This window comes from Sinohyriopsis cumingii, chromosome 13, assembly GCF_028554795.1.
Source record: "Sinohyriopsis cumingii isolate HCF-2022 chromosome 13, ASM2855479v2, whole genome shotgun sequence".
NCBI lineage: Eukaryota > Metazoa > Mollusca > Bivalvia > Unionida > Unionidae > Sinohyriopsis > Sinohyriopsis cumingii.
In genome coordinates, this window is record NC_142973.1 from 50,177,326 (window position 1) to 50,202,353 (window position 25,028).

Sequence of the window (25,028 nt, forward strand, 5' to 3'; positions counted from 1 at the left end):
AAGTGAGAAGTAAACAACTCCTCATTACTAGTTTAACAACAGTCTTCAGGAGTCAATTTTAACTGGATTTCAGTTAATTTCGCTGAGGATTTATTTATTAATAAGGAGGAGGGAAAGACCTACCAACATATGGAGGAAAATGCTGCTCTCCTTCCAAAGGAGGTATATAAATTTATTTATTAATAAGGAGGAGGGAAAGACCTACCAACATATGGAGGAAAATGCTGCTCTCCTTCCAAAGGAGGTATATGAATTTATTTATCAATAAGGAGGAGGAAAAGACCTACCAACATATGGAGGAAAATGCTGATCTCCTTCCAAAGGAGGTATATGAATTTATTTATTAATAAGGAGGAAAAGACCTACCAACATATGGAGGAAAATGCTGCTGTCCTTCCAAAGGAGGTATATGAGTTTATTTATTAATAAAGAGGAGGAAAATACCTACCAACATATGGAGGAAAATGCTGCTCTCCTTCCAAAGGAGGTATATGATTGATGAAGGCATCCAGATTCTCAACTTCAGATTGAAATAACTTAAGTTTCTCTGCAAGACAACCTGCAACAATAAAAATATGTTAAATATACTAACTACATACAAAGTCATGTACAAGTAATCTTTGTTATTTGTCATTCTATAACTGACAATTACTGCTATGCATGCCTCCCTCCATAACTCATGCACAACAGGATTCAAAAACAGTCCCTCCATAACTCATGCACAACAGGATCCAAAAACAGTCCCTCTATAACTCATGCACAACAGGATCCAAAAACAGTCCCTCCATAACTCATGCACAACAGGATCCAAAAACAGTCCCTCTATAACTCATGACAACAGGATCCAAAAAAAGTCCCTCCATAACTCATGCAAAACATGATCCAAAAACAGTCCCTCCATAACTCATGCACAACAGGATCCAAAAATAGTCCCTCCATAACTCATGCACAACAGGATCCAAAAACAGTCCTTCTATAACTCATGTACAAAAGGATCCAAAAACAAAGACTGCAGCATGAGCAAGTTACCCAAGTATTTCAGAAAAAGTAAGAACAGTCAGACATCAGCAATGAGAAGAGGTGGTGGTGGGTAGTGGCTGAATAATTGTTTTATAATAATGTTAGGTAATAATTGTCAAAAAATAGCCTTTATCAAATGAAGTTGTTTGCTTTTGTGTGTAAAATACCTTTGCTTTCAACATAATGCAATCTTTAAAAAATCATTAAAAATATTACTCCCAGTAATTTTGATAAACTTCAGAAATCATTACGCATTATGTTGCTGCCTTTCACATGTGAACATGGAAAATGCCAATTTGGGAATTTTAAGCTCTCTACAAACTTTGGACCTTACTTCACCTAAAATAGGTTTTTCATGCACGGAGTACACTTTTTGCTTAGTTCCCCTGTCCTTGATCACATCTGCAAATGGTTAGGATAAGTCAGATTAGTGTCAGATATATTAATGATGTCACTTACATAATAATATTTAAAACAGTGTTCAGTTGATCAACTGAAATCATTTGACTCATGACGATAACTAATAGCAGGTTGATTTGACTCATGAGCATGACTAATAGCAGGTTGATTTGACTCATGAGCATGACTAATAGCAGGTTGATTTGACTCATGAGCATGACTAATAGCAGGTTGATTTGACTCATGAGCATGACTAATAGCAGGTTGATTTGACTCATGACCATGACTAATAGCAGGTTGATTTGACTCATGACCATGACTAATAGCAGGTAGGATTTAGACGTCTTTAACCTTTCCTTACTCTTTACTTGATTTGATAAACAATATGAAATAAACAAAATAATACAATGTAGGTCTACTTTTAATTTATTGTATCAATACAATAAACACATCTCCAAGTTGTTGATCAAAACACAGTTGGCGCTTTGTTAGTTTTAACATCAATGCTAACAGGCATTGCTTTGACAGTTGATTGGCATGTTTCACATTTGAATTCAAGCTTACCTCATTTAAAATGTATTTTATAAAAGAATATATATATATATATGCCACCATCTGTAGACAGGTCTATAAGTATATCTCTTTTTTCCTTTTAGGTTTTACCACTCCAAATAAAATGTTAATGAAATATTTTGTTCAATCCATTTCTAAATATAATGGAGGTTTAGGCAATGTTAAGAATGAATGAAAACATTTTAGAAAAATCAAGGATTTGATCAAAGTTAATTTTCCATTCAGAGATAGATTTCTCCTCATACATCAGCCTAAAATTTCTATGGCTTGTTTTAACTTCTTTAATTAATTTAACTCTAACAAAAAAATCTATTTCCAAACAAATTTTGGCAAAATCATTGACTTGATCAAAGTTACATTTCCAATTAGGGACAAATTTCTCCTCATCCAACAATGCAGAATCATTTAAGCTTCTTTAAACTTCTGCATAATTTAACATATCATCTAAATTTAAAGAAAAATTTTTTCCTTAGAGGGGGCCCTGAGTGGCCGAGTGGTCTAAAGCGCTCTCCGTTACAGATCACTGCCATCTCACCTGTCTGCGTGGGTTCGAGTCTAGGATTCGGCGAGTGTGGGTATGTGAGAAAGCTTGCCAGTAGCTTCTCGTGGGTCGGTGGTTCTTCCCGGGGTTTTCCCGGGTTCTTCCTCCACCATTAATACTGGCCGCCATACATAGCCTATCATGTGCTGAAAAATGGCGTTAAACCCCACAACAACAACAACAACAACAATTCCTTAGAGTCAAAATGAAGAATTACACAGAATTATTTAAATGTCTGGACATATTTTACCCTTCTGAAAATTTGTTCCTTCCTATCCAGATAGACTTTGATATATTGCAATGTAAAACGCAGATTGCTGCAAAATCCATGAGAGTTCTGGTAGACCAAAAAGACTGTAGAGAGCCATCCATTGGTCAAAGGCATGATCAGCACACTGTCCTAGTTTAAATTCTGTCATGATAGATATACCAGTGTCGTGAACTTCTGTTCCAATGATAAATAAATAGCTAATGGGGTTACAAGACAGCTCTCTTTCTCTAGATGAAAGAACTGTGACAAGTAGCCACTGGTGATACTGCTTTTGGATTAGTTGCAGAATACATTAAACCACTGAGATTCATCAAAATTAAATGATTGCAGAGCATTTTACAGAAAGTTCCATTCAACAGTCAAATGGTTTTTCTAAACCAAATAATAAGAGAACAGCTGATTGATTTGTTTCATCAAGGTAGTTCACAAAGTCATATAACATTTTCATGTTTTCACCAAGAAATCTCCTTTTCACAAACACTTTATCAGTATCAATTATAACAGAGACAAACACAACATTTCAGTTTTATGTGTGTTTATGTATATATATCTTATGTTGTTATTGTTGTTGTTGTGGGGTTTAACGCCATTGCTCAGCACATGATAGGCTATGCATGGCGGCCAGTATTGTTGGTGGAGGAAGAACCCGGGAAAACCCCGGGAAGAACCACCAACCCACAAGAAGCTACTGGCAAGCTTTCTCACATACTCACATTGGCCAAATCCTAGACTCGAACCCACGCATACAGATGTGAGATGGCAGTGATCCGTAACGGAGAGCGCTTTAGACCACTCGGGGCCCCCTATATCTTATGTAAATAAATAAAAGTCAATGCAAAACTGCTGTATGTCATTACAGATAACAACTTCATTCACTGTGAAAACATAAAATTTTTATCATATGAATACCATTTTAAGTAAAATTTAAAGGCAACCAAACCAGAGAGAGATTGTGATGTAAAGCAAAACTGTGCAATTTATCATCATACAATCAAGTGATCATTGGATAAATGCTGAATGAAACAAAGATGGTTAAATATTTTCAGCAAGGCATAATGTACTACATTAACTCATAGCACAAGTGCCATTGCTATTTGGACAGGATAAATGTAACCTTGTGAGAATGAATGATGTCACTGGAGAATAACATAGCACGGTAAAGTCAAAGACTGATTAGAACCCTCATATTCCTAAGTGATAGCTCTTTGTGGTGCAAGTTTCTGCTTTCAGAACCATCAGTTTCATGTCCTGACTGGTAAACTTTGAAATTTCTGAAAATTTGGCCCTGGACTTCTATTGTCAAATTCATACACAGACCTATACTAGTTGCTAAAGTTTGTGATCATGCATACAATTTTACATATAAGTACAGAATTCGTGTGTATAAAATATAAAAAAATTTCACTTACGCAGCTTGGTTTGATTTGTTCCTATATGCACTGTCCATAAGCATTTAGGTCAAACTTAGTAAAAGACTAAAATTAAATCATAGTAATGTACTCATCACTAACTTGGTAAAAATGATTGACAAGAAACAGCTTACTATAATCCTCATATTATAAAAATACCCATCCATCAGGAAACTAAAGTCTTTAATGAAGACTAAATTGCTGAAAAGGAAAGCTACCCATTAATGAATATGCCATTTAGCATTGGTTTCTAAATTTACCATTAAGCATTTGAAGATCGACTTTGAAAGGCACAAATATTGCTTCAAAATATTTTTTGCACAGATTAATGTATTGCATGAATATTTTTTATTTAATTTTGTTGTTTTACATCAGGCCTGTTCCATTTGAACATAGATTTTTTAAAATTTTATACCAGGGTACATTGATTACTCAAAGATTTCATATTAAAATAACAGAAACTTCTAAATTACATCTATGGGTAACTAAGCCACACTGAAAGTGAATGCCCTGGCTTGAAAGTATGTTTAACAGGAACAACCTCCTTCATTTGGAAAACAGAACATCACAATACATACATGCAACAGGCATGTCATACTAAGAGTCCAACTGGGAGTCCCCATACTGCTTGTGTACCACTTTCCTGGAATCCAAGATAAGATCATTTCTTCTTTCTAACTGCTGAATACTGAAACCATCCCAGATATTCTTGAGAAACTCCAACGTACCAAATTTGATAACAAAACTATTTTCTTATGTTCGAGTTAGCATGTTCACAAAGTACCTGTAAGTCCAGTACAAAATTCTTTATCATGACCTTTGACCCTGAATCTGATATCATGGACAGGTGATCATTGACTTGTCTTAGACAATGTCAACATAACAAGTGCAAAGCTTGCTTAAATCTTTAACATTTTGAGAAAGAAAACAAAGTCACCTTTGTTGGTATTCATCAGTTATATCCACAAACTGAGTTAAATGATAAAAATAAATTCATACTTGTTGGCATTATTATGCTTACAAGTCAGTACAGCTATAAAACCAATTCAAGACAACTGGCCTTAAAATCAATGTCAGAGTGCTATTGATCAAATTGTTAATTGAAATGCAATTAAATACAAAGTTCACTGGTATATTTATGTAAATGTCTCAGCGCTCATAAGCTCAATGAAGTACAAAAATGCAAATTAAGGCCTTACACATGACCCCAAGGTCAATTAGTTCTGTTTTTCTAATCTCCCTCATAAAAGTGTGGACATGCTGGTGGTCAGATATCCATAATTTTCATTCCGAACCACTTAAAAATTGCAAGAAGTGTTTTAATAAATGCCTCTTGTCAATGACACAATTCACACAAAAAAATAATTAAATTAGTTTTTAAACAAAAAATCAGTATCACCATCCATCTGCAGAAGTATCCTAAGATTTTCAAGATAGCCATCATGCCGGCCATATTGTATGTCAGCTTGGAATCATTTTCATTAGTACCAACCAGATGTAAGAGGTCTTTTGAAGTTATGGCAATCCATTCAGGGAAAGTAGCAATAAAATGATTTGGTAGCAATGTTGAAGGTCTGACTGGTCTTTCAGTCCCATGTAGACATCATAGTCTTTTCATGAAAATCCCATGTAGATAAGACCATCCATTCAGAAGGATGAGTGACAAGATTTTCAAAATGGCAAGCATGGTGGCCATTAGGGGTGAAATGATATACCTGTGCCACATATCGATACAATTCATGATATGCAGCCTGCGATACGATACATATCGATACATATATGAACTTGGTCTTTACATCTTTGGAAGGTAGGTGGTGCCTTATTTCTGGTCCTATTTCCAGTATGCAGACTACAGACAGACATACAGTTATCATATATTTCTATGCAATTCTCATTGACGAGAAGATAACAACCATACTTTCAAACAGACTACCAGCTGAGTTTTATCCAACATTTAAGGCCATGTAATGGTGGCTCCATTTTACTCCCTTAGTTTTGTCCAACATGAATGATTCAAAAACATTTTATTACCAATTTCATTTCTCAGTTACACATGGAAGACATTACGATGTTATCTTCAAAACAGAAGAATGCAACTTCCTTGTGCAAAGAAAATCTCATCTAGAACAAATTTGGGCATGTGAATAAGGTTGAATATCAACAAAATCTATCACATTTTACGTCCTGCAGATGCAAATACTGTTGCAGCCACAGGTACTTGTATTTGTTAGTGAAGAAGGGAAACTATTGACTACACCCAGTCCTATTCGACAATTTTTTTAAAACGTACACAAGGTGATAAGCTTGAGCAGTTTGAAATCTGCCCCATAGCTCATACTATGCTAATTTCATTTATTACATCAGCGCCTTCATTCACTGGTTAAATATCTCTGCATAAAAAAAGAGAAATTCCATATTTGTTCCCCATGTACAATTTAAAGAGAGATGATGACAGGATTTTATCTTAAGGGAGACCTCCCTCTTTATCAAAGATATAAGGAGTGGGAGGAAGAATCGGTCACAGGTCAATATTTATTTTAACTTCATGTTGACATGAACCCCATGTTGACATGACCATCTATTTAGGAGTAATTAACAAGGTTTTCAAAATGGCTGCCATGGTGACCATACTCTGGACATGCAAGGAAAACCATTTTCATTGGTGACCAACTAGATCATGGAATGAATGCATCTGCAACGTTTGGTGGCAATCATCCCATTGATTTAGGAGTGGTGATAATAAACTTGAGCTGATGACAGACAGACAAAAGACCATTGCATAAGGTCTCCTGGTTTGCAGCTAAAAATTACCTTCTCTTAAACTTCTGTTCCTCTTTCCAAAAAGAAGTGGTCCAAGATAGTACAGCAATACAAGAAGCACCAAGATTACAAGAATGATTTTCCTGGATCTGCAGACAGAAATATATTTAAAATTAGAATGTTTCTTAAATATGATTGGAAAAGTTTTCAGCTTGTATATTTATTTGTGGGCATCAATGGCATGGCGTCAAAATGTTTCTCTTCTGGAAGAAGCAAAAATTAGTAGGTTGAAATTTAATCAACAGTTCAATTTGTGAAGAACACTAACTATAGTTAATTGATAGATCCAAGTGCCAAAAACTATTTTTATTAGAAAATCAGCACTTCCTTTGAAAGATGTGAAAGTGTATTATAGCTCTACTGGATATCTGAATTTTTACCACTGGATGGCATGTGGACTTTCTCCTTCATACCTGTAAATACCTGTATGCCTAAGTAATCATCTTACATCATATCTAATGTTCCTTACAGTTCCTTATCTTCCACCGTAGTCTGTTATTGGCACCAATTATTGAATTAATGCAGACCTGACAAATAAAACAATGTTGACTAATACTACCTCAGTAAATTACAATGCTATATTGCAAACAACTGGGCTTGTGCTGGGCAAGAAAAAGGGTATCATCTAACAGAAGACTGGATTAGAATAGATTTTAGTTTGTACCAAATTATATATGTGTTTGATTTGGATTATTAACATAGCTTTAATAATTGTTCAGTCATATCCCTACAATGTCTGCTGTGTGGCAGTTTATAGTGATGTCTAGCACTGGACATCATGACTCAGACATGTAGCATGATGTCCCACCCAGTCACATTATTCTGACACCAGGCCGACCAGTTCTAACACTAACCGCTTAATGCTGAGTGCCTAGCGAGGCAGCTGTTAGTACCATTTGGTATGACTCATATCAAATTATAAAACGAAACATCACACAGCATTTAAAATGTAAAGCAATGTCATGTAGTTAGTATAAACAGATGACAAAAAAGAAAAACAAAAGTGTTTCTCATCATGCTTCCTATCACTATCACAACATAATGGTTACTAAAACCCATTTTTGACATGAAAATTTATAAGAGATTTTTAGCTGATTTATCATACTGGCAAAATAGCTCCTAAGAACAAGGTAATTTATTACAAATACATTATCCTTCTCTCTTCTCTTAGTAATCTTATGCAACAATTTGCTGGGTTTTTTGTCTCTTGAAATTCTCTGCACAGTTCATAAAGATAAGTTCTTTTGATTCCCATTTATAGAAGGGTACAAGAACACTTGCAAACAAGAGCAATGTCTTTCAGCAAGCATTTTCAGTGGACACTTGTATAAGCCCATCTGTAACCCTCTGCTGACTTTTCTCCACTTTCTGTCCAATTGTTTCTTTTTGAAATTTCCTAATAAAGGCTGAGTGGTAACCATACTGGTCACATATTGTCCATTTCCTCCATACAAGCCCATACTGTTCTTCAAAACTATGGGTCCCATCACAAGGATGCAGAATGGCATGGAGTCATTTGGACACATTTACACAAGACTGTATTCCATATAACAGTATTGTGGTGGACATGAACTAATTGTTATTGGCAGCCTCCTCATCTCTGATTACATCACAACTATACTCATGTTTTCTGCTATACACAGGAACCTGAGTTTGTTACTCTCACTTCATCAATGACTTCTTCTGTTGACAATTTAATTACATATGTTAAATTAATATACTATCCTATGTAGTAATTTATATTACATGAAAAATATAACAAGATAAAAAATACCTCACCTTTAGGTATTTTATTATATACATTATGCTATATATGATTTTTCAGGAAATAAACTTGCATTTTCTGTACATATTTATAGCAATAATAAAATGTATTATAAAATATTATATTAACCCTAAGTCATTGTTCAAATTCAAGCAAAACTGCTTTAATAATTTCTAACAGAGACATTTAAAAGGTTTTTAAAAGATTTAAAAGTTTATACAGGTTGGATTTTTTTCCTAACTTAAGCAATTATTTTTAATTTCATCTGTACACAATTATAAATTACATGCATCTCTATGATTTTATTTCTGATGCAAATACACACTACTCCCCAATAAGTTTTGATGCATGTAAGGGATGTGGTCGAAAAGTCCTGGACAGCTGGGGAACTGCCTATGCGTATTTGTCTAATGTAAGGTGATCCTTTTCTGTTTTTAATTTTCTCTTCTCTGTTTTTGCCTCTTTTGATTCCATTATTATGATCTACATGTCCCTTTGTGAAGCATATATTCTTCCTGTTTATAACTCCTTTTGATTTGGTATACTTATTTTTTTCTAAGCATCTTTCTGAATTTTTTTCCCCCAAAATTCACCCTGAATGAAAACTAAGCGCTTATAAATGATGTGAACTAATATATTTGGTGACCAAATGGCTTACTGCCTGAATTTTATTCCCTACACATGGGTAAAAAATCTTTTTATTCATGTTATGCATGGGTTGGGAGATGCTGGCCTGTGTATGAAGACTGGGGTTAGTACATCATGTACCTGTGGCCGGTGAAAAATGTTAAAAGTTTATATTTTTGTATAAGATAGGGTCATGTTCACCCACCCCTGTTAAGTTCTATGATAAACAAATATCAAGTCTTTTATGTGAAATCTCTTGTCAGAAAGAGGAAATTTACATACATTTACACTGACCTTTGACCTAGTTATTACATACATTTTTAATGACATTGTGACCATATAACCAAAATGAAGTACAATAATTGCTGATACAAATGAAATATAACTCATGGTTAAAACAATTCATTTTATTTAAAAAAGATGATGTTTTTTTAACCAAAGTACAAGTATTAAAACAGAAGTTGAAGCAGTTCCAATACTGTTCCATCAATCGCTGAACATAAACGCTGTTGATCCACTGAGTAAGAAGGACATTGTAAGAGCAGTTAGACAATGGCTGACCTTAGGACCTGGAGGAAAACATTCCTTTATGTTAAATATTTTGAGATCCAAACAAACACAAAAGTCAAGAGAATGTGGTTATTTCATATTCAATTTGTACCAACTGTAAACTTGCGTGACAAACAATATTAAAAAGGGGCGATTTTGGGCATATGGAAATTGGTGACAGGGCTTGTGGCTTTTCTTAAAGTCACCAGCCCTGGGCCTGTTTTGAGCACTGATGGTGCTTCACCATGCTGTTCTTTTCCTTGCACCTGTTTATATCTCATGCCAGACCACTCTTTACCTAGTGCCTGGCCTTGTTCCCCCAACAACTTGCCTTTCTTCAGTTACAAAATGGTCCTTGTTGTTTCTCACAAATGCAAATAGTAGCTTATGTGCTTGATTTCATTTCAACATTTTTTTTTAATGACATGCACCAACAGACCTATGACGAAAGCAGTTCGCTGCTGATTAATACCACACGAATATGCATAAATGGAGGTCTTTGTTTATTGGAACTGAACTGATCGTGGTAACCGTACACACTTTGACAAGCCACTGAGTAAATATGATTAAAGGGTTATCTTTTCCAACATGAATTGGCTGATTATGCTAGATTTTGTTTACTCTAAATACCATGCTGATTATTGTCTGAAAAGCTACAACAATTAATGTGGGATAGCATTGCATTGAACTGGAACACAGCAGAAAGACTGTATTCTCACTAATGGATTCCAATACTTTCCAGTTAATAATACATTGACATTCATGTTGTTTATTGCTCCAAATTAAGGCTGACAATTGAATTACTGCTATTGCAACCATACTACATTCTTAAAAGGACAGAATCAAATGGATGACTAATATTTAATGTATTTATAGGTATAATCTTTCTGTTTACCAGTTCGTTCAATGTAAAGTTTAAAAAGAATGCTATGATCAGTTTGTACAGAAGCATTCATGACAATCGGTTACGGTAACAAGTGTTTGCATTTCGGATTTCACCTGCTCAAGGAATTGACACGATTCACCGAATTCTGGATGATTCCCCTGACCCACATTTGTCGTGTTCTTATTCTGCAACAAATCACGCGCATGGAAAATATCATCAAATTAATGACATTCTGCATTGCGTATCGTCTACATGGATTCCATGTTGGCTAAATTCTAGATCCGCAGTTCAATTCCTGTTATGAAAATATTGATTATTGAGAAGAAACAAATACCAGATATATTGCAAAAATGTTTAAAGCATACTTTATGAGTTTTGATGAAGTGTTTCTTTGCAGAAATGATCAATAAGTTTAATTGATTTTTATTGACTATTCAAGCACCAGCGTTTTTTTCAATCCGCTAACACTTCCGGTTTCAAATGTTTTCATTGCCAACAAGCTCTCTCGAATACGTACGGAATTTTTCTACACGAATAGGTTGATATGTTAGAAAAAGGATAACTATAGGCATTCACTAATGTGCTTTATTTTATTCCCCCCATGTGATTAACTTTATTTGGTCACCCGATGGTCGTTGAATTGAATATTACGAAGGTATGACGATACGAATGAACATATTATGAGATTTCGAGGTTACGTACATTAGCATACATTATACATATCTATGATATTGATGTGTTGACCTCTCAGAGTTAAGATTTTTTCAGCGGTTGACTTAACAGTGGGCGGAAATAGGTGAACATAAACATAGAAGGGAGCACGTGTGCAAAGCATGTTAATTTCAACTCTATATACAACAACAGATGCCATGAAAAAAGCATTATAATAAAATCAGAAAATAGAGATTTTTACCAGTTGTTTTTCACCTATCCAGACTTTCATGATATCACCAGGGGCAAAGATTCAGCTTTATTCCTAAGTCACAATCACCATCTATTTGATATATTTGCTGTAAAATCTTACAGAAGTATACAAGCTTAAGATATATTCCTAGTTTTACAAAATACCTATAAGAAAGGTGCATAGTAAAGTTTACATCAAGCAAACCTTGAGCATAGCCTATTTGTTGTGCACAGACCAAGGTTTCAGTATCTGATGACCTCACTTAAACCAGTTATCGACTGTAGACTCAGGCTGCAGCATTGTTGATTTTTCATCGTATATATATTTGTAGCAGTATGAAATATCAATGTTACCACCACAGTTGATCATACGTTCTAAGCAAAAGACAGTAGGCCTTTATTGACTACATTGGAGTGAGATCAAAGATTAAAACAAGCCTACTCAGATATTATCTTGCACAGCAATATGGACTAGTTTCTTTGATCAAATATTCCCTAAATAATCACAACACAAATAATGGTACAATGTGTCTTGAAATATAAAACAGCACTGTTCCATCAAAACCAGACTCTGCCATATGTCTCAGATCACAACAGTCAATTTTACCATTTAACCCAAAAGACAGAAGGTCTTGGTGCAGTTTTCCTGCTTCATACCAAATTATACTTAAATGGCTCAATCACAGGTCACTGTGTTTTCATGCCTTTGGTACTTAAAGGGAACACTTATTAGTTATCAAATCCCAATCAGGATCTATATGATCATGGTGGACCACTCCCTTAGACAATCTTCCCCAGTTTCTTCTCAGATTGCACATTAGGTGTCAACATTGCCATGTTTGCCTAGACACAACAAAGTATCCTCACAAGCTTAAATGTCTTTGCTAAACCTCGCTGACATGAGCAGATTCTGCCTTCCAAGCATCAATCAAAGAAGTCTTTCACTTGTTGCCACTTTGGTTTAGCCCTCCTCTTCCTTTATAATCAACAACTTGGTCCAAAGTTCTAGCATTTGTTTACATGCTATTCAACAAATACCAACCAGTGTTCAGCTGTTAGTGCTCTAGCATCAGATGGCTGACTTGTAGAGCATTATAGACACAACCATGGGAATGGAGAAATCCTTGTCAGTAAGCACCTTAGATGCTATCTTGCAAGAGAGACCAGATTTGTATATTATATACCTTATAACATTCCTACCAATTAAGGAATTTGACAAAGTTATATAGGATACAATTTCCCTGTTCCATTAGCATCAGACTCTGCCATCTGAATCTGACCACAAGAGGTCAATAATGAAGGAGATCCTGCCTATTATGTTGAATTATGGGCTACCTTACATTGACATCAGCTTAGTCTGCCCATAGTGCCACAGCACACCCAGTTCACTACATGGCTACTTGTATCACAATATCTACTTAAAATGGGCACTTTTGAAGGGAAACAGTCTTGAAGTTCCATTGCAAGTTAAAAGCCAGGATTCTCAAGAATCAATGTGGATAAAAGCACATCAAAAGGGATAATTCCACCCATTTTATCTCCATGCCATAAGATATAGATCACTCACTGTCACTTCTGAACCCAATCTAGCTTTAAAATATGCCTGGAAGAACTGTTTATGATGATCTAATGTGACATATTTCATCTCACATCTGAACACAGACCCTCACTGGGGAAAGACATCCAGTTGGTTGAGATATACTGTTTAGTACCATGGCAGTTACATGATACTCTGTGGCCAGTTATTGCCTTTGTGTCCAGTTCCTGGGTCCACCAGGGCCTCTGATGGCTTCATTTCTTATAAAGAAATGTCTTTCAGCTGAGAACCCTTCACCATTGGGTGGACATCACTGTCCTTGGTTGCCTATTTATGAGGTCATTACAATGATACTCTTGTCCCCAGTGGTAGTGTTAACTTTGCTTCTCGGAACAAATAATGCAAAAGAGTTCCCATTTCAGGAATTATAGGAGAACCTCACTAGGCTTATATTGGTTGGTCCATTGCAAGTACAACCTTTGAGCTGACAGTTTGTATGGATGCGAGCACAACAGGCTGAGGTGCACATCTCCTTTCATTTCAGGAGACAAGTAGACAGTGGCTAACTTTGGATTGTTTATTGCATAACAATACCTATTAAATGAAAGCCATATGGAAAGCATTCTATTGATGGCTGGAGAATCTACATAGAAGGGCATTATAAATTTTGTGCAACGTCTCCGTAGTGGTGAATTATCTCAGTTGGCAAGGTAATGACATCCCCACACACTTGTGTTCTTCTTTGGCAATATCTAAGCTGTCCCAGAAGAATCAACTACTGTAATACAATAATACAAACAGAATGGTCACTTCATCCCTTGTTTTCACTCGCATATGTGCCCACATGGATCGACCACTGTCTGATCTATTGGTGACAAGGGGATTACAAAACTCTAAACATTTGTCTCGCCAGTCCCAATCTGAATGCCCTAATAGTCCATGCTCTTAAACATGACCTATATGATCAGCTGTCATATTTCGAGTTCACGTGTCCAAAGGGATTGGCTTTGTGCACAAGGTGGACTTATCATGGGTGATGGCTGAATAAGACAGTTTGAATTGCTCTTGAGGGCTTCATTGGTTCGCCTCTAATATAAGACCTGCTTCATACTCACACTAGAGACACCAGGCAGAATTACTGAGAGACATGCTTTATCAGTTGACCTGAACTACTTGGAGTTGCAACAGGATGGGACAGGATTACTGATGACAGCACTTGCTTTCATTGCCAAGAACACGCTTTCATTCATGGGAATCAAAACTTTCATAGTGAAACCCTGTTGACTGTGAACACATCATCTCAAGATGGTCTGCAGGACCCAGTGCAATCTCTGAAATAGTTCTTAAGAAGGACAGAGATGGTGCATCAAGAGAAATCATGCTTCTTCTTGCCCCTCAAAGAGGGAAAGGACAACATATCAGCACACACACTTTTGTCCAGGATAAAGTGGGTTATTTGTGTTGCATATTGGGAAATAATTCCAAATCAAATGAATTGGCTATGCATTTCAGCTCACGATGTAAGGGCAGTCACAACAAATATTGCATTCGAGTGAAAATGTTACCAACATTATCCATGCCATGGGACAGAGGTCAAGAGTCCACTTTCTCCACTTTTATGTTGGAGATCTTTTGTCCCAAAATGCTCAGCTCAGCCTGGTAGGACCTATATCCATAGTGCAGATTATCTTCCTGAGTAATTCCTGGGTCATTTAATAGCTTCATAAGGATGCAGCTTCATGACTTCTGCTGGATTTGCAAGAGTGAAACATTTTCCTTTCAAATCTGCTCCTTGACAGATGGAGTGATTTTCCAGTTAGGTAATCTAGAAGCTGTCTCACATATCTTAGGCGACCTGAGATGGCCTCCCCTAGTTAAAACGATGTAACTCCCTCCATCTCTTACCTATTCTTCTAGGGTATTATGATCAGTAACACATTTGAAGAAGAAGCCTACTTTTTCTAGTAAATATGTTTCTTCAATAATAACTACCCAATCATAATATATATACATCCTCCCAGTCTTACTTAAGACAAACAGTAGTGAGAGACATTCATTCAGAGATTCTTAGCTTTGCAGGGGATTGAGAATTAAATACTTCAAAATAAAACAGGAACAGTTCTAATGTTGTGCACGTCATGAGAATTGCCAGTGCTGCATTGTTTTTACTAGTATTTCTAATGATCAGATGTATTGACACTATACATTTGATGGCAGACTATTTTTATTTTCTAAATGTTATTTATATTGTAGCAATTACCATCTGTACTCACTTACAAGTCAAACTGCAAACAACAAAGATCCTGATCTGCCATAGCATAATGAGCATGCAGATCAGGGTGTATGTTGTTTCTTCTACTGATAATTCCTAATAAACTGTGCAGACCCAGATCTGTTGGTGTGTTAAGTCCTGGCAGATCTGGGTGTGCACAGTTTGAAGTTGGACTCAACTTATAAGTGAGTAATGGTGGAATGTGTTAGCATTTTGGTAGAAATCATACTGTATTTTCATATTCTTATTTACTGTATACAAGTTTAAAGCTAAAATCTTGTAATCATAAGATGTTTTTTTGTTTTTTTTCTTCAGGATTATAGTACTGTCCTTTCAAGATGCTTGTCCCTATATTCACCCTGAACTTCAAACATAAAGTGAACCCACATATGGTGACAATAGGGAAGTATGATGGTATTCATTCTTCTCTTACATGTGCAACCACTGCAGGCAAGGTAAGGAGCCATTGTTGCATATGCTACACTAAAAAAAGCCAAATTGAAATTTATGAAACCCATCTTAATGAAAAGTCACAAGACCATTCATTGTGCACATTGCCCTTTCTGTGAAAAGATAAAACATATATTTCCCCATCAGATGTGTGGATTGTCAGTGGTTATTCATATATCTGTTAATGTGTAATTCATTTTTCTAAGAGAAGTGTTAATTGTCTTTGTGCTTTTAGCTTTTGAGCTTATTGTATGTCCCTGTTTCCATCTAGAATTATGCATCTGGCAACAATTGCTATATTAAAATTCATGTCCAAACTCACCATACCAATTAGGTCCATATTTGACATTTGCTGGCTTGTCATCAAAAATATGGCTGGCAATGCAAAAAATATAGATAAAAGCTTAAATACTTTCTTCTGAAAAAGAACAGAATTTGAAAATTTTTACAGAAAGCATCCTGGCAGGAAAGCCTTTCAATTTTGTACATGTGATACCAAGCTGCCTTCAGATATGGCTACCATTAATTAAATGAAAAGCCACCATAACTAATATAATTAATGGATTTTTTGCCAAACTGCTAAGCAGAATTTGACCAAATTTGATAGAAACATTCCTGGCATGAATTCCTTTCAAACATTTGCCAATTCAGGATGAAATATGATCATTGTTGATAAAAATAGAAATATGTATAAATAATTTCATATGACAATGAGTGAACAGAATTTGACCAAATTTGACAGAAATCATCTTGGTATAGAGTGTTGTTGTTGTTGTGGAGTTTAATGCCATTTTTCAGCACACAATAGGCTATGCATGGCGGCCAGTATTAATAGTGGAGGAAGAACCCAGGAAAACCCCGGGAAGAACCACCGACCCACGAGAAGCTACTGGTAAGCTTTCTCACATACCCACATTGGCCGAATCCTAGACTCGAACCCACTCAGACAGAGGTGAGATGGCAGTGATCTGTAACTGAGAGCACTTTAAACCACTTGGCTACGCAGGGCCCTGGTGTAGAGTGTTGCAAATTTATACAACTGATGCTGATCTGCTGTACTTAACCCTTTACCTCATAGAGTGTATGTCTTTTTAGCCCTCTGATACACATGTAGCTAAGTTAACCAGTACAGTGCACTATAAATAGAACACCTGTTACCTATTCGACTCCATGCACATAGACATGCCTGCTAACTGTTAAGCAGTGTAGTGTATGTTACGTTTAACAGCAATTTTAACCATTTTCAATTTTGGTACACACCTATTATGTATGGAAAAATTTAAGAGTAAAGTCCCATCATTATAGCTGTGTAATTATTTTTCATGGAAGAATTTTTTATCTGCTTTAAAATCTTGAGAGAACTTGTTCACCATCAAGTCAGTGAAGCTGCATGACCAACCATAGCTGCCATTTCTCATACTCGAAATGTACAAGTTATTTGTCTGCGTTTACATCACTAAGTCATCTGAATTTGATAATTTATAAAAACTAATTGCTACCTACTTCAATATCAGAGCCTTTACCTAAGTTATCGAAGCTTTCATAGTTGTGATTCAAATCGTGAAAAGTACTGAACGAAATCCGTGACCTCCATTTTGGAGAGTGGAGAATTATACCACCCAGTTACTTTAAATAGCAGATTTCGACGAGAGCATAAACAGCAACCATGTGATTTGACGTAAAGGTCATTCACAGCAATGAATGAGGTATCTAATAGGGGGTTTTCCCCAAAGGTGGTGCTACGAAAACCCGCTAAAAATGGCTGATGTTTACAGCGGGTGTCAAAAGGTGCTTCCATGCGAATGGAGTAGAGGCATCTAAAGGCGCTTCCATGCAAATGGAGTAGTGATGTCCAAAGGCGCTTGCATGAGGTAAAGGGTTAAGAAGAGATATCCTTAAATTACATTTTGTTCCAAAAACCTTTGAATAGAATTTAACCAGACTTTACAGAAATCATCCTGGTATGAAGACCTTTCAATTTTGTTTAAAAATTTTGCAGATCTACCATCAAACGTTACTAAAAATAGTAGGCAATTAAATGGCTTCTTCTCAGAACTTCAAAAATGAATTTGACCAACATTGACAGTAAGCATCTCTGGCACAGAATGCTTTCTGTTTCATCAATAGTTATGCCACTCCACCATCAGATATAACCACAGTTGCTAATTACAGAAATTTTAACATTTTAACGACTTTTGAGATACTGCTCAACAGAATTTGACCATACTTTACAGATAGCATACTTGCATAAAGGCCTTCTGATGATGCCAATCTGCTATAAAATTTTGTCATTACTGAAGAGTTGGGTACCACAATAATGTTTCTATTGTGGTGTACCTCAGTATTTATGTACATATCACAATATGTACCATCTTATCCTGCAATTATATTATAGTACAATAATTTGCTATGTGTATGTTAAATGTTGCATAAGTTGTCATCTGTAACTACAACTAAAATGAAATGATTCAGCTTACACTACAAACTGTGCTGACATTGGAGAGCTTATGGATAAAAATGGATACTGTTGACGCTGAAGCCGACACTCCTCTAGCGACAGTACTGCTCTAACAGTTAGCGTAACTCTGGGGTGGCTTGCCAATGTTGTCAGTGACAACATCTGAGCAAGATATTTATTAGAGATGGACAGTAAGCATAAAACAAATACACTGACTCCATTAACCAAAAAAATATTTAGTCAAATAGAGAAATTAATATATGTAAAAATCAAACAAAGAGCAACTGGTGTCCTGACAGTCTTAGGCTGATTCTCAATCCTGTAAACATTCACTAATAAACAACCAAAAAATGACTTTTGCTTTTCAGTATCAATAAATTCAAAACAAGATTACAAGAAATTACTAACTGAAGCAACCGATGTACTGGTGTGATTGAAAAGTACCATAGTATATACTGCCAGAAAAAATACCACAGGAAATATCTGTTTTGAAATGCATCTTTAGAAACAATGAAAAGAAAAAACAATCAAACAAAACTTTTTCTCAGAAACTGTTCAGCAGAAATTGACTCAGTTAGACAGAAACATTCTGGTATTAAGAGTAATAACGGTATACAAATGTTGCTGATTCACAACGAAACGTGGCCACTATTACTGAAAAAGAAATTTTTTACAAATTCTTTTCAATAACAACTCAGCAGATTTGACCAAATTTTACTGAAATCATCCTGCAATGATAGGCTGTGAAGTGTAATTAAATGAAGTGTAATTAAATGATACCAATCTGTCATCAAATACAGCTGCTGTTACAAATAAAAATAAAAAAAACTAATTACATTTTGTCATAGATTTTAATCACTTGTTTAGATTCAGTGAGATGTATACACTTTAATCATTTAGAAAATAAAAGAAATAATCTACATTGCATTTATTTCCTCAGATGGCTTCATTTTTTTATATAGTCAAGGTGCTTGACCAAGATAATGGGTACCTCTGCTACTGACTGACTTGATTTTTCTTAACTTTTTCCCTCATGACTTGATCAATTGTAAGAAAAAAGTCATGTGGCTCAAGTTTGTTCTTGTAAATAACACAAAATTCAACAACGTTGTTCTCTTGGAGTGCAAACATCATTTCCATGTTATCAAATCATTTTCCATAATGGCTAGGGGGGCCCCGAGTGGCCGAGTGGTCTAAAGCGCTCTCCGTTACGGATCACTGCCATCTCACCTCTGTCTGCGTAGGTTCGAGTCTTGGATTCGGCCAATGTGGGTATGTGAGAAAGCTTGCCAGTAGCTTCTCGAGGGTCGGTGGTTCTTTCTGGGGATTTCCTGGGTTCTTCCTCCACCATTAATACTGGCCGCCATGTATAGCCTATCTTGTGCTGAAAAATGGCGTTAAACCCTACAACAACAACAACAACCATAATGGCTTGCATGAGGACTGTGTTAAAGATAGCTCTCCTTATTTTTCAGTTCATTCTCATTTATTGAAATTGGACATACCTAGTGGAACATAAACAACTCCAACTTCTCATATTTTGCACATGCTGACTGGTCATGTATATACTGTACTGCACAGGCCATATGAGATCCAGAACTGTTATGAGACTTGACTGGTTCAAACCCATATTTGTTAGCTCCAGTGAAAAATGTACTGGTTGAATTTCCATCCTATGTCAGTTTGGAATTTTGTTTGCAGTAACTGGAAAACATATTTCCTCAGAGTAAATGAATTCAAGTCATGGATAATTATAACCCCATCATAATGTCACTGCAGATTTCTTTACTTGTATAATATTTCACATTGTTTTTTGCCCAAGTCTCACTAATGTCTCATAGTAGGAATAGTTACCTTAGACTGAGTGGTATACTTTTAATTATCTCCTCTTTCTTCATGAATTTTCATTCTCTGGATCTATCGTTTTACCGTCCTTACAAATATAGCTTAGCAACACTCATTTTTCCCCATAGTAAACACCATTTTGTTTGACAACTACTTCTAATAGTGTCTTAACATACTTTCTGTCATTTAAATATAAACACAGCATTAATCAGGATACTTGCTCCACTTCAAGCACAGTAGCACATGTGGAAGTTTTTTCGCATTATAAGCAGCTAAAAGTTAAAGAGTCATTACTGTCATTTAATCAGTTTTTACAGGAAACTGGCACTAATGTTGGTAATCTGCATTACATTAATTTAATGGTGCTGACTGGCTGGAAATCAAGGATGATCGTACTCATGGGTGTATGGGTGAAAAATAAACAAAATATAACAAGGCCTTTTAAAATACTACTAGATTTGTTCTAAGTGTTTTGTTTGGCTGATAATTTGGTTGATTATCCCAGTCAAGCAGTAATAGAATGTGCACACATGCAGATTTATCAGTGACCACTGATTGTAAGCGTGATGTATCACCTGATGTATATGAATAATTCAAGTATTCAGTGTGTCTTGTTGGCTTGAACGGTCAGATAAAGATCAGCAAAGTAATTAAAGCATGAAAATTAGAACTTACCTGTCATTTGTTTTAAAATACAAAGAAACCATGTGTCCCAGACTAGCACCTTGGACATTTTTAATTCTTAGATTTCAGAAATTAATAGTCTGTGGTGTCGGACAGTTGGTTCTGATCACCCTTTGGTAGGGAAATAATAATAATAATAATAATAATGAGGACTTTGTATAGCGCCTAATCTTTAGAAGCTCTAAGCACTTTACAACATTAGACAACACCTATAAGATAAAAAAACATATAATAATATTATTACAAAAACAAACACCATGAAATTAGAAAAACATTAAAAAATTAAAAAACATGCTGAGAATATTTCAGGTAGGAAACATTATTAGGTCTTTAAGTTTGTTCTTGCAGTCAAAATAAGTGAGTTTTGAGAGCCCTCTTGAATGTGATCACTGTGTCTTTGTGTCTAAGTTCAGTGGGCAATTCATTCCACATTGCTGGGCCTTGGTATGCAAAAGAACGCTGTCCATATGACTTTGTTTTCATAGTGGGAATAATGAGTACACGATTGTCAGAAGAGGAGCGTAAGTATCTTGCTGGTGTGTACACATGGGTGAGATCGGATAGGTATGTCGGACTAGAGTCCGACAGTGAAACGTAGCACAGAGAACAAATTTTGTATTTGATTCTGGATCACATGGATAGCCAGTGTAGGGTACAGAGCAGCGGGAAGGTGTGCTCTGATCGTGGTACTCTAAGTATGATCTGAGCAGCTGTGTTTTTAACTTTTTGAAGTTTCTGGAGTAGATATTGAGATGAACCAGACATAATTGAGTTACAATAGTCCAGTCTTGAAAATATTAATGAACACACAAGTGTTTTAGTGACATCAAGTGAAAGATATTTGCAAATTGAGCTGATGCGTCTCAGCTCAAGATATGCAGCCTTGCATATGTTCATGACATGTTGGTGCAGTGTGAGAGTACTGTCCAGAGTAACACCTAGGTTTCATACTGATTGTGTGAATTTAATGTTGGCATTGCTGATATTTATTGTTTGAGGTAAAGGATGTGAATGAGAAAGTCTTTGTGTTGTGATCAGAATGGCCTGTTTTATCATCATTCATCTGTAGCTTGTTCCATGTCATCCATGATTTCACATCAGAAATGCACCTCTCTACACCTTGGATGGTAGCATCAACTTCAGTTGGGTGGCTAGATTTGTATATTTGGGTGTCATCAGCGTACAATTGGTGAGACACTGGATGATGATCTATGACACTTGAGAGCGGCTGAGTGTACAGAATGAAGAGAACAGGTCCAAGAACAGACCCCTGTGGAACACCACAACATAGATCAACTCGGCTGGAGTGTATTCCATTTGCGGATACAATTTGTGTCCTGTTGACCAAGTAGGACTTGAACCACAGTAAGGCTGTATCATGAATCCAAATACATGCTGAAGACGGTGAAGTAATATATCATGGTCTATTGTGTCAAATGCTGCAGACAAATCAAGGAGGGTGAGGACTGTAATCTTTCTGCTATCCACCGCAGAGAGAATGTCATTAACTACTTTTAGAAGAGTAGTTTCAGTACTGTGGCTAGGGCGATATGCAGATTGTACATTGCTAAAAAGACTGTTTGCATTTAGATGAGATACAAGCTGGGATAGAACAACCTTTTCTAAGATTTTTGATATGAATGGGAGATTAGAAACTGGGTGGTAGTTCTTTAAATCATCATGGTTTAGTGTTGGTTTCTTCAGCAGAGGCTTTACAATGGCAGTTTTGAAAAATGATGGGAATTCCCCGGATGAGAGAGAGGTATTAATAACATCAGTTAGTGAAGGCAATACTGGATCTAAGCACTCAAGCAGCAGTGATGTTGGAATTGGATCAAGTTCATATGACTTTGGTGCACTCTTCAACATGATTGTATGTACAAAATCCATAGAGACAGGTTCAAATGCTGCTAATGGTTGCCGCTAAATTTCTGTATCCCAACTGTATGGTGACGACGAGTCAATTGAAATTGTGGTGTCAAGCTTATCTCTAATGGTTTGTACTTTGTCACGGAAGAAATCTGCAAACATGTCCGGAACGACAACTGGAGAGAAGGTAGTTGGAAGTGGTGTTGATTTGTTCCTTGACATTAGCTTGTTAGTAATCTCGAAGAGCTCTTTGCAGCTGGAACTTTCCATGATCTTAGGAGTGTAGTGGGTTGATTTCGCTGCATGGACTATATTTGTGACATTCTTCTTAGTGACTTCAAAGATTTGCTTATGAATAGTGAGTCTGGTGGAAAGCCAGAGCCTCTCAGCTTTACGGCGGTCTCTTTTAGCAGTGCGAAGCTGGTCCTTAACACTGCTATACCATGGAGAACACTTTTGAATTGATACTCTGCACTTGGTAGCTGGGACATGTTTATCTAGCAATGAGCGCAAACAGTTATCGAGTTGTTCTGCGGTAGGAAGTAAGCAAGTTGTTAGGTTAGCTTGGATGTTGTGTATTAGTTTGGTTCTATTTATCATACGGAGGTTTCTCTTAGTAGCAGATAAAGGTGGAGGGGTAGCAGATAAAGGTGGAGGTGAAAGACCCTAGGGCATCACCCAAGGGTGCCAATCGGACATATATTGCCTTGTCAGTTATTTAATTCAGATATGTAAGACATACAGGTCAGCTATTTGAAATTTATTTAGAATTACACCCATACACCCCCAAGTTCCACCCTTAGGGCATGATCAAAATTACGTAAGTACAGACATAATTTACCCACATAAGACAACACTGACCCAAGTTTCATACTTATAATTATAACTGTGGGGGAGTTCAAGAAAATTAAACACATATGACCTTTCATTACATACATATGGATGAAGAGAAGTACTGCATCACAGTACCCCCATGCTTTCTTCAAGGCCTGGGTATAATAACAGGTGTCCATAATAAGAAGATGTCATATGCAAAAAGGACAATTATATATCAATCATTTTTTTAAAAATCTTGAACGTACATGTACTCATTGCAGGCAGCTTTTCTCACACATAAATGTTGGTAAGAGGAAGATTGTTTTTATAGTACTGGTAGTACTTTTCATATTTGTAAGAAATTTATGAAGTATAATGTATTTGCAAGCATTGTGTTCTGTATAAACCATTCATGGCAGAAATTATTTAGATTTAATGCTCAAAAAGAGCATTTTTACATGAACTACATTAATTTAATAAACCTAAATGTTATCATCACAACAATTCCTAACTTGATGCTAAAATGAGGGTTTGTTATTTTTACCAATTTTATTTTCTCATTAAGGGTTTATATAAATATCTCAAATTATTATGTGCACCATATCAGTGTTTAACTTTGTAACATTAACTTTCATTCAGGTTTTCATCCATAACCCTCACAACCGTGCAGAGAGAGGCGGTCTCATGACATTTTCAAATGAAGGGGATCTCAGTCTGTTGAGTATCAACCAGCAAGTTTCAGCAGTTTGTGCAGGGAAGTTGAACTCCAATATTCAGAATGACATCTTAGCTGTCGGCACTCCAACTAACTTACTAGTATATGACATTGACAAAAATACAGACCTCTTTTATAAAGATGTAAGTGTATATTGATATTTTATGTCAGCATCCTTATATATATTATATATATATTATTATGTGTTTAGGCTCGAATAAACAGGAACACAGAAAGAGTGAAAACAACAAGCTTTTTAAAATTTAACAAATAATTTATTTCACTGGAAAAATTCTGTAATAATGAGACAAAGAGAACTTATGGTTTCAAAAATCAAATCCAAAAATAATCAAAGAATAATCCACAAATTAAATTGCAAAAGTCCTAGTAATAAATGTTCTAATAATTTCAAGTTCAAATCCTGATGGAAAATCCAAGATGGATGACGATGATGTATGCTGTAGTCAGTTTTGTGCTTATCTGCAGTTCCTTGTAGAAATACAAATAATGACACTCTGGTGTTGGAAATCCAAATTAAATTTGTAAGCATTGTCTTTCCAAAATTTCTGTGTGAGCACTCCTCAAAATATTTCCAGAGAAAAAAGAATTAATCCTTTTG

At 35.9% G+C, this 25,028-nt stretch overlaps 2 protein-coding genes across 2 annotated transcripts in view; one reads left to right on the forward strand and one right to left on the reverse strand.

Annotated features, from left to right (window-relative positions):
* Positions 1-11,117, reverse strand: part of LOC149785524 (uncharacterized protein KIAA2013 homolog) — a 62,094-nt gene extending 50,977 nt beyond the window's left edge. Inside the window, exons 1-3 of the mRNA XM_089979329.1 lie at positions 10,974-11,117; positions 7,025-7,122; positions 449-559 (exon numbers count right to left, since the gene is read on the reverse strand). Coding sequence (XP_089835455.1) covers positions 449-559; positions 7,025-7,122; positions 10,974-11,098 — 334 coding nt within the window. The 5' untranslated portion in view covers positions 11,099-11,117. The remainder of the gene's footprint in view (positions 1-448; positions 560-7,024; positions 7,123-10,973) is intronic.
* Positions 11,118-11,343: 226 nt separating this feature from the next.
* LOC149785525 (BBSome complex member BBS2-like) overlaps positions 11,344-25,028 on the forward strand; it is a 78,877-nt gene continuing 65,192 nt past the window's right edge. The window contains exons 1-3 of the mRNA XM_089979330.1: positions 11,344-11,515; positions 15,888-16,027; positions 24,334-24,552. Of these exons, the coding sequence (XP_089835456.1) occupies positions 15,911-16,027; positions 24,334-24,552 (336 nt within the window). The 5' untranslated portion in view covers positions 11,344-11,515; positions 15,888-15,910. The remainder of the gene's footprint in view (positions 11,516-15,887; positions 16,028-24,333; positions 24,553-25,028) is intronic.